We start from the raw sequence: 15,830 nt of genomic DNA, 5'->3' as shown, positions 1-15,830 counted from the left end.
CATTGGACATTGTAAATAACTGCTTTCCTTTCTCCATTTTGTCGAATCCTTTCAGTATTTTGAAAGTCTCGATCAGATCCCCTCGCAGTCTCCTCTTCTCAAGGGAGAACAACCCCAGTCTCCTTAGTTGTTCCTCATAGTCCAGGTTCTCCATACCTTTCACTAGCTTCATTGCTCGTCTCTGCATCCTCTTTAGCAGTTTTATATCCTTCTTTAGGTATGGAGACAAATGCTGGACACAGTATTCCAGGTGCGGTCTGACCATGGCTCTGTAGAGCGGTATTATAACTTTCTCTCTGATCTACTTGTAATTCCCTTCTTTATCATGCCTAGCATTCTATTTGCTTTCTTCGCCACTGCCGCATATTGCGCAGATGGTTTCAGGGTCCTATCTATGCAGTACACCCAGATCCTTTTCTTTTTTGGTCTTTCCCTGACATACTATACTTGTGATCTTTATTTTTTTCTGCCTAAATGCATCACTTTGCATTTTTCCACATTAAAATTCATCTGCCATTTATCTGCCCACTTCTCCAATTGATTCAAGTCGCTCTGGAGTTCCTCGCTGTCCTGTGATCTGATTGCCCGGCATAGCTTTGTGTCGTCTGCAAACTTGATGATTTCACAGGATGTTCCTTCTTCCAGATAATTTATGAAAATATTAAATAAGATGGGTCCAAGTACCGAGTCCTGGGGTACACTGCTAGTCACTTTTCCCATTCTGAGAACTTCCCATTTAAGCTCACTCTCTGTTTTCTGTTTTCTAGCCATTTGCCTATCCATCTTAGTATATCTCCCTCTATTCCATGGCCTTGTAATTTCTTGAGAAGTCTTACATGTGGAACCTTGTTGAACGCTTTCTGAAAGTCCAAGTATACAATATCCACCGGTTCTCCACTATCAATTTGTCTGTTCACTGTCTCAAAAAATTGAAGTAGGTTCGTCAAACATGATTTCCCTTTCCTGAAAAGGTTAACCCACCAGGAGAAAAGTGCATTCAGTAATTGAAGGAAAGGATCTCAGAGTTGCCACTCCGTGGATAATAATAAAATTAACCAACTAAGGAATTCTGGCAGGAGTATCTTTCATAGATCCAAAAATCTTCATACTATCAATGTGTCGAATTATAACACGTTTTAGAAAAATTTAACATTTACTACTTAAAATATTTTTTGTTTTTCTTTTTATATAGAGTCAATAAATATGAGAACTTAATAGTGCAAATAGCTATAGACAGAACTCTTTCTTATCTAAATTTGTGCAAAGAACTTTGTGCAAATAGCATTCTTGAAATTATATTGAAAACAAAAGCACTTATCTTTTTAGCTTTTGTCAATAGTTAGCAAACAGCTGCTACAGCCCCTTCCAATGTTTCCAACGGAGATCCGTTTTGCCGCTAAACTAGCAGCTTCATCAGAGTTTTCAAAGTTGGGCTTAAGCTGAAATCACAAAAAAGAAGATATTACTTCTTAAAAATAATAGTATATAAAGAAGAATACCAACTCATCTATAAAAACTTACGTGTAGCTTTATCATTAGAGAAATTCTATCACAAAGCTATGTTACAAAATGGCGCTTTTATTGGCTGGATGCCAACGCCTGCGCAGTGAGGAATAAAGAGTACTCGTGTTCTCATTGGTTTAAAGGTTCACTTTACATTTTCAAACAACAGAATCCACAAAAATTTTTTGAATGAATGAAACAATCACTAAATTTAAATTTAAATGAAAACTGACTAGTCCATAACAATATTAAGACCAAGGGGATGCATTGTTTTTAAATGGTGAATCCACCTAAGCTCACGTTGTTTAAGTCGTTTTACTCTGCCCCTTATATTGGCAGGTTCATGATCAATGACGAGACACCGATGATCTTTATAGAGATGATTATTTAGAGCACAATGTTCAATGATAACTTCTGAACGTCTTTCCTGTTTCAAGTTAGACTTATGCTCGTACATACAGGTTTTTAAATCTCTAGTGGTCATACCAGTGGTGTACCTAGGGTATGTGGCACCCGGGGCCCATCATTTTTTGACACCCCCCCCCCCCCTCATGGAAAAATTTTTTTTTTTTTTTTTTTGCAATAACCATGAAATGGAATAAATGGTCAGAATAGAAACAGGCAGTGAAAATTTTCTTTTATTGAACCTCATTTATGTAACCATTATTCCAAACATAACATAACATAAATTATGTCGGAATTGTCATGACATCAGAAGTACATATGGAGTAGTTGCAGGTGATGCTTGGGACAGTTCTGATTATGTTAGTTTGGTTTTATGTGTTTTTTGAATAGAAGGGTTTTTATTTCTTTTTTTAAGGTTTTGTAGTTTGTGGTCGAGGTCAATAGGTTGTAGAGTTGGGGGTCAAGTGTTGCAGCTCGAATGGCTAGGAGGTTGTCGAACAGTTTTTTTCTTTTGACGTTTTTGGTTGGAGGGTGTGTGAATGGTGCGTGAGTTCTCCTATGTCTGTTTGAAGTGGATTGAATTATTTAGCTGAAGAAATTAGTTACCCCCCCATTCCACACACATTAATTCTCTTCCATTTTTGTTCCCATTATAAAAAAACACTGATAAGTTCCCAGGAAAAAAATACATTAAAATAAGAAGTGAAAACAAAGGCCCCTACAGATGAGAACATAACATAAGAATAGCCTAACTGGGTCACACCAATGGTCCATCATGCCCAGTAGCCCATTCTCATGGTAGCCAATAGTGCTGCCCGATTCAGAGAAAAATATTTCATTCGATTCGATTCACCCTGTTGAATCGATTTTTCGATTAGATTCACTGTTAATGACACCGCTTTTTAAGTTTAAACAAAGTATAACAATAAATTTCACAACAACAATAAATTTCACAAAGTACTTAAAAAAAAAAAATCACATTTTTCCATTAAAGCAGTTCTGGAGACATTTGCTTGAACAGTCTTTTTTCCCAGTCCATAAGCAAGCAATATGAAAAAGATTTCCTTAATTATCTACTCAAACATTTTTGCTATTTACTTTCATTGTACCTAGACTATTATTCAGTAGAAAAAATTTAGTTTGTTCAATCAAGCAGAACATTCACTCATAGAAGTCCAATGTCCACACAGGATTTGATTGAACAAACCATATTTTTTCTACTGAATAATAGTTTAGGTATACTGAATAGCAAAAATGTTAAAGCCACACAGAAAAGCAGTAAAAGTCAATAGGTTCTCCAAGTGGGAACAACTTGATGTCTCAGCACTTGAGGAAAAGACCACGTAATAATGTTTATAAGATAAATCATATAAATGATTATACTGAAGCAGGGTGTCCTCAGCGTGAGAGGTAAGCGAGAGGAGAGAATTCTCCAGTGCTTTACACAATAAGGCTCCTCTGCCTGCAGTGCACACCATCATAGGACACCTCAGGTGTGCTCAAATTAATCAATGTGATAAATTAAACAGTGATAAACAATTGGTCAATCACAAGAGTGCAAGATCAAACAGGTTGTTCCCACTCAGAGAACCTATTGACTTTACTGCTTTTCTGTGTGAGTAGATAATTAAGCAAATTTCTGATAGCCTACAGAACTGATTCTCACCTTCCATCCCCAGCCCCCAAGACTTACCAGACCCCCCCTGCCGATGCATTTACTTACTGCCTGAACTGGATATTAAATCGTGGGGAAGAGAGGAGAAATGCGGGGAAAGAGCCAGCCAAAACTAGTATTTGTTGCTGCTGAGTGCACCAATCCAGGGCAAGCAGACGCTTCCCCCATGTCTTAATAACAGACAATGGACTTTTCCTCCAGGAATTTGTCCAAACCTTTCTTAAAACCAGCTACGCTATCTACTTTTAACATAACTTCTGGCCACTTCATTTTTAAGCTTAGATCTTTCCTTCCAAACAGAGACCTTGCTAGATGTCAAATACAGCACAAGGTAACTTCACATGGACTTAACTGTGCAGGAAATGAATCTCCTCATACACCCACCATATAGTGCAAAAATGTGCAAAGGTCTGTTTTTTTCTTTCGATCACTACATAGCCTAATGCCACACAAGCAGCGCTGTTACAAACATATTCTGAAGGTCAATGCTAAGGTTGACAAAGTTTCCTTCCTTGGACCAGAAGGAGATACTGACAAACCACTGGAAGAGATTCTAAAACAACTACCCAGAAATAACACCCAAAGACCCACTCAGTGTGTGAACCAGTTGAGTGGAGTGGACTAACTGGGGGTGGAAATGGGCCCAGAGTTTGCTCAGCAGAATTTCCCAGACTACCTCTTCCTCTCAACACACTGACATGCTACCACCACCACCAACACTAGGAACACCTCACCGAGTATGCCAGCAATGCTTATAAACTTTATAAAACACATTATTATATTTTCTTATAAAGCATATATTTTAACTGAACTCAGCCTTGCCATTCACAAAAATAGAAAAGTTCCCATTTCAAGCTGTCTCATGTACACTTTTCAAATCTAACATATTGTAATCACAAAACAGAAAATAAAATTATTTTTTCTACCTTTTGTTCTCTGATCAATATTCAAATCTTGTTGGTCCCAGGCTCTTGTTGTCTTGCTTGCCAGGGTCTCCTTTCTCCGTGCTAACCATCCGTCTGCCATCTCTGTTCTCCCCTTCCGTTTCCCTTCCCTCTCCCGGAGATCTGGCATCTTTCCTTTTTTTTGTCTCCATCCACAGATTCACCTTTTCTCAACTCCCCACCACCCCAGGATCCACCATCTCTCCCTTTCTGTTCCCAACTATCCTCCTATCCAGTATCTCTATCCCCCCTCCACACCATCCCCTGTTTCCAAGTTCTCTCCCTTTCTGTTCCTTCCCTCCCTAAATCCCATTATGCACCATCTCTCTCCCACTCCTCTGTTTTTAGACCCATTATTTCTAACCCCCAAAGTCTGGCATATGCACGTATCTTTGAACCCCCCCTTCCCTCTCTCCCTCTGTGTACTTTTACACCAGGACCCCCCTCCCCCGAAGGTCTGTCCCCCCTCAGAAGGGCTACACCCCACCCCTGAAGACCTGCACCCCCCGAAGGACTTTACCTCCCACCCGAAGGTCTGTCCCCCTCTGAACGCCTAAACCCCACCCCTGAAGGCCTGCACCCTCCCCGAAGGATTGTACCCCCCACCCGAAGGTGTGTCCCCCCCTGAAGGCCTGCACCCATCCCGAAGGCCTGCACCCACCCCGAATGCCTGCACCCACCCCGAAGGCCTGCACCCACCCCGAAGGCCTGCACCCCCGAAGGCCTGTCCCCCCCTTGAAGGCCTGACCCCCCCTTGAAGGCCTGCCTGCTTGTCCCCCCTTGAAGGCCTATCCCCCCTTAAAGGTCTGCCTGTCCCACCCCCTTGTAGGCCTGTCCCCCCTTAAAGGTCTGCCTGTCCCACCCCCTTGTAGGCCTGTCCCCCCCTTGAAGGCCTGACCCCCCCTTGAAGGCCTGCCTGCTTGTCCCCCCTTGAAGGCCTGTCCCCCCCTTGAAGGTTGGCACCCCCCCAAAGGCCTGCACCCCCTTGAAGGCCTGTCCCACCCCCTTGTAGGCCTGCCCCCCCCTTGAAGGCCTGCCTGCTTGTCCCCCCTTGAAGGCCTGTCCCCCCCCTTGAAGGCCTGCACCCCCCCTTGAAGGTTGGCACCCCCCCAAAGGCCTGCACCCCCTTGAAGGCCTGTCCCACCCCCTTGTAGGCCTGTCCCCCCCTTGAAGGCCTGCCTGCCTGTCCCCCCCTTGAAGGCCTGTTCCCCCTTGAAGGTCTGCACCCCCCCCCCCGAAGGCCTGCACCCCCCCGAAGGCCTGTCCCCCCACTTGAAGGCCTGCCTGCCTGTCCCCCCCTTGAAGGCCTGCACCCCCTTGAAGGTCGGCACCCCCCCTGAAGGCATGCACCCCCCCTGAAGGCCTGTCCCCCCTTGAAGGCCTGTCCCCCCCCTTGTAGGCCTGCACCCCCTTGTAGGCCTGTCCCCCCCCCTTGTAGGCCTGTCCCCCCCTTGAAGGCCTGCCTGCCTGTCCCCCCCTTGAAGGCCTGCACCCCCTTGAAGGTCTGCACCCCCCCCGAAGACCTGCACCCCCCTTGAAGGCCTGCCTGCCTGCCTGTCACCCCCCTCCCCCTTGAAAGTCTGCCTGCCCGCCCGCCCGCCCCACCCTGAAGGCCTGATGCCCCGACCCACCCCGAAGGACCATTCGCCCCCCTGGCCTCCCTGCACTACCTATGAAGCAGCCGCAGCAGGATCGCGACGTCAGCTATCTTTGCGCTGCTTAGGAGCTGCTTCCTGCGCCGGGCTACCTTAAGCTACTGCCCCCCCCACGCCCGAAGGACCGCTCGCCCCACTGACCTTCCAGCACACCTATGAAGCAGCCCGCAGCAGGATCGCGACATCAGCAATCCCTCAGCTGCTTGGGCGCTGCTTCCTGCGCCGCGGTCCCGCCCCCTCCTCTGACATCAGAGGAGGGACGGGACCGCGGCGCAGGAAGCAGCGCCCAAGCAGCTGAGGGATTGCTGACGTCGCGATCCTGCTGCGGGCTGCTTCATAGGTGTGCTGGAAGGTCAGTGGGGCGAGCGGTCCTTCGGGCGTGGGGGGGGACTGAGCGGCAAGGCCGGGAACACCCCCTCAGGGCTGGTACCCGGGGCGGCCCGCCCCCCCGCCCCCCCCCTAGGTACGCCACTGGGTCATACCTACATAAAGCAATTTGCAGGGGCAAATAATGATATAGATAAAAAATGTTGTCCTGCAATTTGTAAGAAGATTAAGATTATATTCGATGTTGTCAGATGGATTAACAAAAATCTTAGTTTGTATTGTGATATCACAAATACTACAGGAAAGACATTTAAAATGACCCTTAGTGGTAGTAGTTCTAGGTGTCTTAGGCATTGATGGGCATAAAATCTATTTTAGGTTTGAATTTCTAGAAAATGCAATCCTAAGTCTCTTCTGATCAAAAAATGGATGGAGCCTCACAATGTCCCAATTATTTCTGATGATTTTGGATATCATCTTACTTTTTGAACAAAATCTCAACATGCATGTTTCAATCTCTTCTTCCAAAACGTTATTTCTACGTTCATCCAAGAGATGTTCTCTATTTAAATATTTAGCACATCGCCTAGTTTTATCCACTACATGGTGAGGATATCCACGTTGCAGGAATTTTTCTTGTAAAGGCTTGGATTGTCTTTTAAACTCTTTGAATTCTGAACAATTCCTTCAAATTCTTACCATTTGAAAGAAGAGTAAACTTTCCTTAAGTTGCTTAGGGTGACAGCTATCAAATTTCAACAGTGTATTTTTGTCGGTACTCTTGATAAAAACTTTGGTAACAAACATATTATTAAGTTGAGTAACATCAACATCCAAAAAATGAATGGAATCACAAGAAGATGTAACGGAAAATTTTAAATTGTCATCACATGAATCCAACCATTGTAAAGGAGACAAGCTCACTCACACTACCTTTCCATAATAGAAATATGTCATCTATATAACGATGCCAAGAATAGATCTTACTACTAAAGGGAGAGTTCTTAATCCAAATTTTCTCAAAATTAATCATATAAAGATTAGCAATTGATGGTGCAAAGGTTGCCCCCATAGCAACGTCTTAAAGCTGCAAATATATATCCTTTATCAAAAATAAAGTAATTTTCTTGCATAGCCAATTTTGCAAGTTTCAAAAGAAAATCCGGAGGTGCTAGAAAAGGTCTAGGGGATGATAAAAAAAAGCTTCTTTCAAAATTTGTAATGCAGAGTCTTGTGGAAAAACAGTATAAAGTGACGTAACGTCTAAGGTTACCATCAAAAAAGGAAAATCATCAGATGGAATTGAAGACAAAATTCTCAAAAAATGTGCAGTGTCTTTGATGAATGTATCACTTTGCATAACAATATCAACATATTTACTGAGCAGCTCTAAGAGAGAATTACGGGGGGGGGGGGGGGGTGGAATTATTGGGCGACCAGGCGGAGAAACCAGACTTTTATGAATTTTTGGTAGAAAATAGATGATTGGTACAGTAGGGTTAATAGTGAATAAAAATCTTGCATCCTTTTTAGTAAAAAAACTTTCATCAGTACCCTCTTTAATCAGTTTCTTAATGGTCTTCTGTAATCTTTTAGTGGGATCCAGTTTAATCAACCTTATATACTGTTGTATCATTTAATTGTTTTAGAGCTTCTTCCCTGTAATCATCTTTATTCAATATGACCACAGCACTACCCTTGTCGGCTTTCCTAATGATGATCTGGTGGTCATTGGCTCTCATCAGGTCATGTGTGTCTAGGTGCCGGACTATGCTATCTTTGATCAGCGCCTCAACCATCTTTCCAGGGACAGACATGAGACTTACAGGTCTGTAGTTGCCAGGCATTCCTCTCAATCCTTTTTTAAATATTAGCGTGACATTCACTATCTTCCAGTCATCCGGTATCTGTCCTGTTTTGATTGACAGGTTGGCAAGTTTTTGCAATAGTTCTCCGATTTCAAATTTCAGTTCTTTTAGGACTCTCGGATGAATTCCATCCGGTCCAGGAGATTTATCACTTTTAAGTTTGTCGATCTGATGGTAAATCTGGTCCAAGTCCACTTCAAGATATTTAATACCATCATCCTTCCAAATAAAAGGAAACTCATCAAATAAACCTTTTGCACAATGTACATTCAATGGAAGAATCTCTGATTTACTCCAGTTTATTTTGTAACCAGAGAATTTTCCAAATCTGTTAATCAGATCCTGAAAATATGGGATGGTAGATTCAGGATTCCTCAAATGAAGCAAAATATCATCTGCATAAGCAGTAACTTTGTATTTGCGACCTGCATAAGGTATACCATGTATCTCCTTCGCTTGTTTAATAGCCAACAATAAAGGTTACAAAACAATATCAAACCACAAAGGAGATAACGGACACCCTTGTCTAACTCCCCTTTCCAAACAAAACCGTTCTGAAAAATTATTATTTATATATAACTAGCTGATGCCCCGGCGTTGCACGGGTATTTAATTATAGCAATAACACTGTAAATGGATTCAAATAAAGATACTTTATAGTGGTGAATGAAATTATTTTTTTACAGCTTAATAAAAAGTACAATATTAAAATTATAATGTGAAATATTTAACAAAATGAATACAATACAACTAACGCAAAACGTGATTATAAACAACAATTTTAGTTTCACCTCCTGGAGCAAGAACATATAAATTCTTGGGTGAACCCACCCTTGAGCAAGCAACATAGAGTTGTGGGCCGCAAGACCCCCAGAACATATCACCCCAGGTAGTGAGGGATCTGCATACCAAGTTTCGTTCAAATCGGTCAAGCCGTTTTTGAATTACTGTGAGAATGGCAGCTTTTTACATTTTTTCCATTGACATGAATGGGTGAAATCTGATTTTCTGTTTGTATCTCCGCCCACATGTGCAGGTGGGCCGCGAGACCCCCAGAACATATCACCACAGGTAGTGAGGGATCTGCATACCAAGTTTCGTTCAAATCGGTCAAGCCGTTTTTGAATTACAGTGAGAATGGCAGCTTTTTACATTTTTTCCATTGACATGAATGGTTGAAATCTGATTTTCTGTTTGTAGCTCCGCCCACGTGTGCAGGTGGGCCGTGAGACCCCCAGAACATATCACCCCAGGTAGTGAGGGATCTGCATACCAAGTTTCGTTCAAATCGGTCAAGCCGTTTTTGAATTACTGTGAGAATGGCAGCTTTTTACATTTTTTCCACTGACATGAATGGGTGAAATCTGATTTCTGTTTGTAGCTCCGCCCCCGTGTGCAGATGGGCCGCGAGACCCCCAGAACATATCACCCCAGGTAGTGAGGGATCTGCATACCAAGTTTTGTTCAAATTGGTCAAGCCGTTTTTGAATTACTGTGAGAATGGCAGCTTTTTACATTTTTTCCATTGACATGAATGGGTGAAATCTGATTTTATGTTTGTAGCTCCGCCCACATGTGCAGGTGGGCCGCGAGACCCCCAGAACATATCATCCCAGGTAGTGAGGGATCTTCATACCAAGTTTCGTTCAAATCAGTTAAGCCGTTTTTGCGTGATCGCGGCACATACACACATACATACCTCCGATTTTATATATATAGATCTGGAAGAAGGGGAACTATACAAGGTTTGAATCATATGTATAAATCCAGAACCAATACCAAACCAATCCATTCCACTCGATCAAAGGCCTTCTCTGCATCTAAGGACACAGAGAAGGCCAGATCCTCTATGTCTTTAGTCAAATTTAGCATATGAAAGGCCAATCTAGTATTATTTGAAGAATGTCTATGAGCAACGAATCCCGTTTGATGAATACCAATAATATAAGGGAGAGCTTTGGCCAAACATAAAGCTAATAACTTCACTAATAATTTCCCATCTACATTAATCAAAGAAATCGGCCTGTAAACCAACATGGGATCTTTATTTGGTTTTGGCAAAACAATAGTTAATGATTCTGCCATAGTACCTGTTATACAACCATTTTTCAGTTGATCTTGATATAAATTTAGCAAATAAGGTAACAAAATGTTTTGAAATGATGTATAAAATTCTACCGTATATCCATCATCATCTGGAGCGGATCCAACTCTAAGGGACTTCAATGCAATTTGTATTTCTTTTTGTGAGATTGGTACATCAAGATTTCTTTTCACATGCTCAGGAATTTTAGCTCCCTCAATCAACTTCAAAAATTCTAACCCATCTTCTTTTTTAGTTAAATAATGCTCAGAAGAATACAAGCTGGTATAGAATATCAAAAACTGTTTTAGGTTATTATTATTTTTATAGTGAAGTTCATTATTTTCATCTATAATTGTAGTAGTATTTATTTTCCTCTTTTTTGCTTTTAAGTAATCTTCCCACCTTATTTGAATTTCCATAATACAAAGCCTTATGAGTCACCAACTGTTTTCTAGCCAACTGAGATAAAATTTCATTATACCTAAATTTTGCTTTTAAAAGAGCCTGAAAAGTATTTGGATCCCAATTTGACTTCAATTGTAGTTCTAAATTTTTAATATTTTGTTCTAAAATAAAAAAAAAGTCTTTATTTAGTTGTTTTCTAATATATGAAGAATGCGATATTATATTTCCTCTCATAGTAGCCTTAAAGGCATCCCATAATGTTTCTATAGATATTTCCTTTGAAACATTAATTTGAAAAAATTCATTCATTTTTAACTGAAATTCCTCTCTGAAGTTGGAGTCTGCAATGTATTATTGAATCTCCATACAGGTCTATTATTTTCTTATTATTATTATGCTTATCTTTTTGAAAATTTTGCAAGCACTAACATGGCTGCTTTGTAGTTTTAGATACAGAATGTTATCTTCCAAAAATGTGTCCCTCTGCCATTGTTATGATGATAAAATGTCACCATTTATTCTGCTAATCATTTCTTTATTCCTAGTAGAGATATGAAAAGCTGTACATGTGCCCATGAAGCAGCTTCCTCTAGTCAGATCACAGACATATAAGATACATTAGGAAAGCATTTAGAGCCAGATTCTGTAAACAACACCTGGGCAGCACCAACAAAAACAAAGTCATCCACGTGTTAATCACACATAGATAAAGGTAACAAAATTGTGGCTACAGAAAAACAGGTGCCAGTAATGTAGGCCAGGGTTTTAAAGGCCTACATTACCAGCACCCTAGTTTGACAGGGAATCAATCATGCATAATGGTGCCTAAGGTCATCTCCGCCCCTAAACACACCTACTTTGACCTCAGGCACCACTTGGTGCCATGCTTACATACAATTCTGGTCTCTACTTCGTAGTTGCCTCCCAGCGCCTACTTTTTTAAAATGAGCTTTTAATCGGTTTTTAACAGTACAGTCAATTGCCTTGCTGATTAAAACCAATTAAAGCAATTGAGTTAGGCAGCGGTGGGAGCCTGCCATTACCGAACTTATAGTGCCATTCCTAGAATCTGGGCCTTATTGTATAAAATATATCCCCTTTACAAAACCATACAGTGTTTTTTTTAGTGCTGGCCACGGCACAGGGTACAGAGGATTTGTTCCTATTTTTTTTTTTTTCTTCTTATAATATTGAATTCGGATTTCAGTCACTTGTAATTGTATAACTTGTAATTTGTGTAATTGTAAATTTGTGTAACTTGTAACTTGTAATTTGTGTAACTTGTAAATTGTGTAATTGTGTAACTTGTAATTTAAAAAATGTATATTGCTAGTCCAATAAAAATTATCAATATATTTTTCTTTTCTTTTATTTCTATTTAGTACCTAAGATGGTAAAGAACAAGATAAAATATATGATGAACACACATACATGCGAAAGGGGTTCTGAGAAGTTCTCAGCCCAGTCAACCAACTTCCTAAATGCTGAGCGTTATTGTGCCACTGTAGCTGAAAAAGTGTCATCTTATTTTGTTCAGTGCCAATTTGCAGAAGCAAAATTCTATGTTTCAGATCATTTTCAGAGCTGTTCCTGCCTTTGTCAGCACTAAAAACTGCACTACAGTTTTGTAAAAGGGAAGTATAGTTAAGATGTACAAGATAACGATCAGGAATATCCAGGATTTAAAATTAAAATCAATCTCAATACAAGGATTGTTTAGGTAGGATCTGAATATAGGATATGACCCAGAATGAGCGGCATGGGCCAGCATTAAGTCAAGAATATTATTCCAGTATGCACATAAGCAAGGTGAGAGATACAGTCAGATGTTCATGTTAAAGAAAAGTCCATAGTCCACTATTAAGATGGACTTGGAGAACATCTGCTACCTATTCCTGGGATAAGCGGCATGAAATGTATTTTACTTGATCTTCAAATCTGATACTCATCATTGTCTTCTAGGTGACTATCATGTTTGTTAATAAGCACCCATCAACATTTTCCTGGGACTACAATAAATTCATTTCCTTACTGTATGTAGTAATGATCTCCTTGTGACCTGGATTAGGCACTGTTGGGAATAGGATGCTGGGTTTCATGGACCTACAGCTTGTCCCAGTATGACAATAATTATAAGGAAGAGAACACATAAGAGCAGCCAATGAATAGAGGCTGACTGGAGTAGTGCTAGAAGATATTATACATGGGAAATAATAAGGTTGAGGCATAGGAGATACTTTACTTGCAATTGGAAGTGAGTGCACTTATTGGTGAGTAAAATTGGAAACTGTGCGGAAGTAACTTCTTTGACTCCTGCGGATTATTATTTTTTTCTGCATCAGAGAACCAGTCAGTTTCAGGACACAAGAACAGAAGCAATTTTCTGAGAAATATAATCAATACCCTGTTAGCAGCTCTGGATAAAGTGCAAGGACAAAGAGTAAAGGAGAGAGAGTGAAGGTTATTTGAAGTGGAGGGGGAGAAACAGCATAAAACAATGTGAGAATTGGATGCATGGGAATGGGGATATAGAGTTGATGGAGAGTTGAAGAGCTGAGGAAGGGGAGGAAGAGACATGAGTAAGGATAGAGGGATATAGAGGAATAGGCATACCTTTTGAAAAACCCAGTTTATTTTAATGCACCAGACCCTTCCCAATACTCTAGAGGCAATGCTCTAGAGGCAAGGATTTAATTTCTTGGGAAATTTGGAAGGGAAAATTTATTTCAGATAACGTTTATGTCTTCTGCTTAAAATGCTTGATGCTTTTCCAGGGCAGGATTAATTCGTCGAGGGCCCCTAGGCACACAAGTACACTGGGCCCCCTGCCCCGCCCCAACCCACCATGTGCCCAGGTGGAAATAGGAAGCTGCATCAGAGGAAAGCTTTGGGCAAGCAGTACTGCTTGCACAATTACAGTTCCCGTTGCCTTTCTTACCCGCGTTGTTTGCTTCTCTTACTTTCCGTTGATGGGGGGCCGCGTTGCCAATCGATGCTGGAGGGACCCATTGCCGTTTGGAAAAAACAATGTTGATGCCCTCCTTCATCGGGCTCCCCTGACCATTTCAGGCCCTAGGCACGTGCCTACTTGGCCTATTGTTTAATCCTGCCCTGTGCTTTTCATTTAACCAAAAAGCTACACATCTGTCACACTCCCAGAAGCAATGGAACAGATCTGCAACCAGAAACAGCGGCTGTCCCTCAGCAAATGCGTAATTCAGTTATACTTTTTCACCTCCCTTGCCTGTATAGAGTTTCTCCTTCTTACTGTCATGGCCTATGATCGCTATGTAGCAGTATGCAACCCCTTGCAGTATGTGCTTATCATGAATAAAAAGGTTTGTGCTCTGCTGGCCACTGCTGCATGGCTTGTCGGTTTCCTGGATCCAGTGGCACTCACTGTTATGGTAGCCCAGCTCTCATTTTGCGGCTCAATGGAAATTGACCATTTTTTTTGTGAACTGCAAAGCATTCTGAAGCTTTCATGCAGTAAAATTCACCTCATTCAGTATGTGATATATATTTATGGAGCCTTGGTAGGACTTAGTGCTTTTCTGCTTACCCTAACATCCTACATTTTCATTGTAGCAGCCATCTTGAAAATTAAGTCTACAGAGGGAAGACGCAAAGCCTTCTCCACTTGCTCCTCTCATCTGACACTCATCATTCTCTTCTATGTGACTATCATGTTTGTTAACATGCGCCCAACATCAGCATCATCCCAGGACTATGATAAATTTGTTTCCTTGCTATATGTGGTGCTGATTCCCTTGGTAAACCCCATTGTGTATAGCTTGAAGAATAAGGAACTGAAGAGAGCTTTGAGAAAATATATCTTGAAAACAAAGCCTAGGATAGGAAATGTATTCTGCCCAGTAATGGTAGAATGTGATATGGCAGGGATGTCAAGAGCTAATTATAGGAAGCAGTGAAGCACAAACCCACTGGGCAGATGGCTAGCAATAACTACTTGTACTGAGCTATCAAGTCTTAGAGGAATTTCTACAAGATGTATAATTAGGCATCTATGCATAAGAGCCTGCTCATGAGATGAGGGGGGTGGGGGGGAGGGATTGGGACTTGTATACCACCTTTTTATAGTTATAAAACCACACTCAAAGCAGTTTACATACTGGTATTTCAAGTATTTTTCCTATCTGTCCTGATGTGCTCACAATCTATCTAATGTACCTGGGGCAGTGGAGGATAAGTGACTTGCCCAGGGAGCAGTGTGGGGTTTGAACTAGAGAATGACACGGGGAAAAAATTTGTCCCCGTCACCGCCCCGTCCCCGGCCGACTATCCTCTGCACCGCCCTGTCACCGCCATTCCCTTCACCGCCCCGTCACCGTCACCACCATCCCTTTCACCGCCCCGTCACCGCCACTGCCATCCCATTCACCGCCCCGTCACCGTCACCACAGCATGCATAAAAGCCTCAAACAGGTATGATTTTATATACTTATCTTTATTAACGTATAAATGAAACATTCTTTACAACTTTACAACTTAGTTAACTATACAAAAACAAAACACAACCTGTACTTTTAATTGTCCTTATTTTTTAACCCGTGGATGAACAACAAATCATCCACAGTCCTTCCTGCAATAGAGAATGCCCTCTTTGAAGATGTGCTGGTAGCTGGAATGCACACCCCCTGACCCCCATCCCCATCATAATAGTAAATAGTACTAATTGTAATGCAATTTCTTCCATTCATTTTTCATGTACACTACTGTATATAATATTAATTCATTATGATAACCACAAAATTAAAAGAAACACAAAGCACACTGTATGCAGAGAAAATATTAATTAATATTTGTTTCATTTTTCAAAGAGGTCAAGACAGATGACTAAAATATGCAATGTCACTTCAGAAACAACTATAGAAAAATAGACAAATATAATGCAAAATATAGATAACTGATATAAATTCTCAAAACTGACACATTTTGATC

General features: G+C 41.3%; 1 protein-coding gene across 1 annotated transcript; it reads left to right on the top strand.

Annotated features, from left to right (window-relative positions):
• The first annotated feature begins 14,140 nt into the window (after positions 1–14,140).
• On the top strand, positions 14,141–14,800 carry LOC117349719 (olfactory receptor 1019-like). Its single transcript, XM_033923311.1, has one exon. The coding sequence runs from the start codon at positions 14,141–14,143 to the stop codon at positions 14,798–14,800; it is 660 nt and encodes a 219-aa protein (XP_033779202.1).
• Positions 14,801–15,830: the final 1,030 nt, after the last annotated feature.

The sequence above is a fragment of the Geotrypetes seraphini genome, chromosome 16 (assembly GCF_902459505.1).
Source record: "Geotrypetes seraphini chromosome 16, aGeoSer1.1, whole genome shotgun sequence".
Lineage (NCBI taxonomy): Eukaryota > Metazoa > Chordata > Amphibia > Gymnophiona > Dermophiidae > Geotrypetes > Geotrypetes seraphini.
Note: the sequence above shows the minus strand (reverse complement) of the source record. Positions and strands in the feature narration are given on the sequence as shown.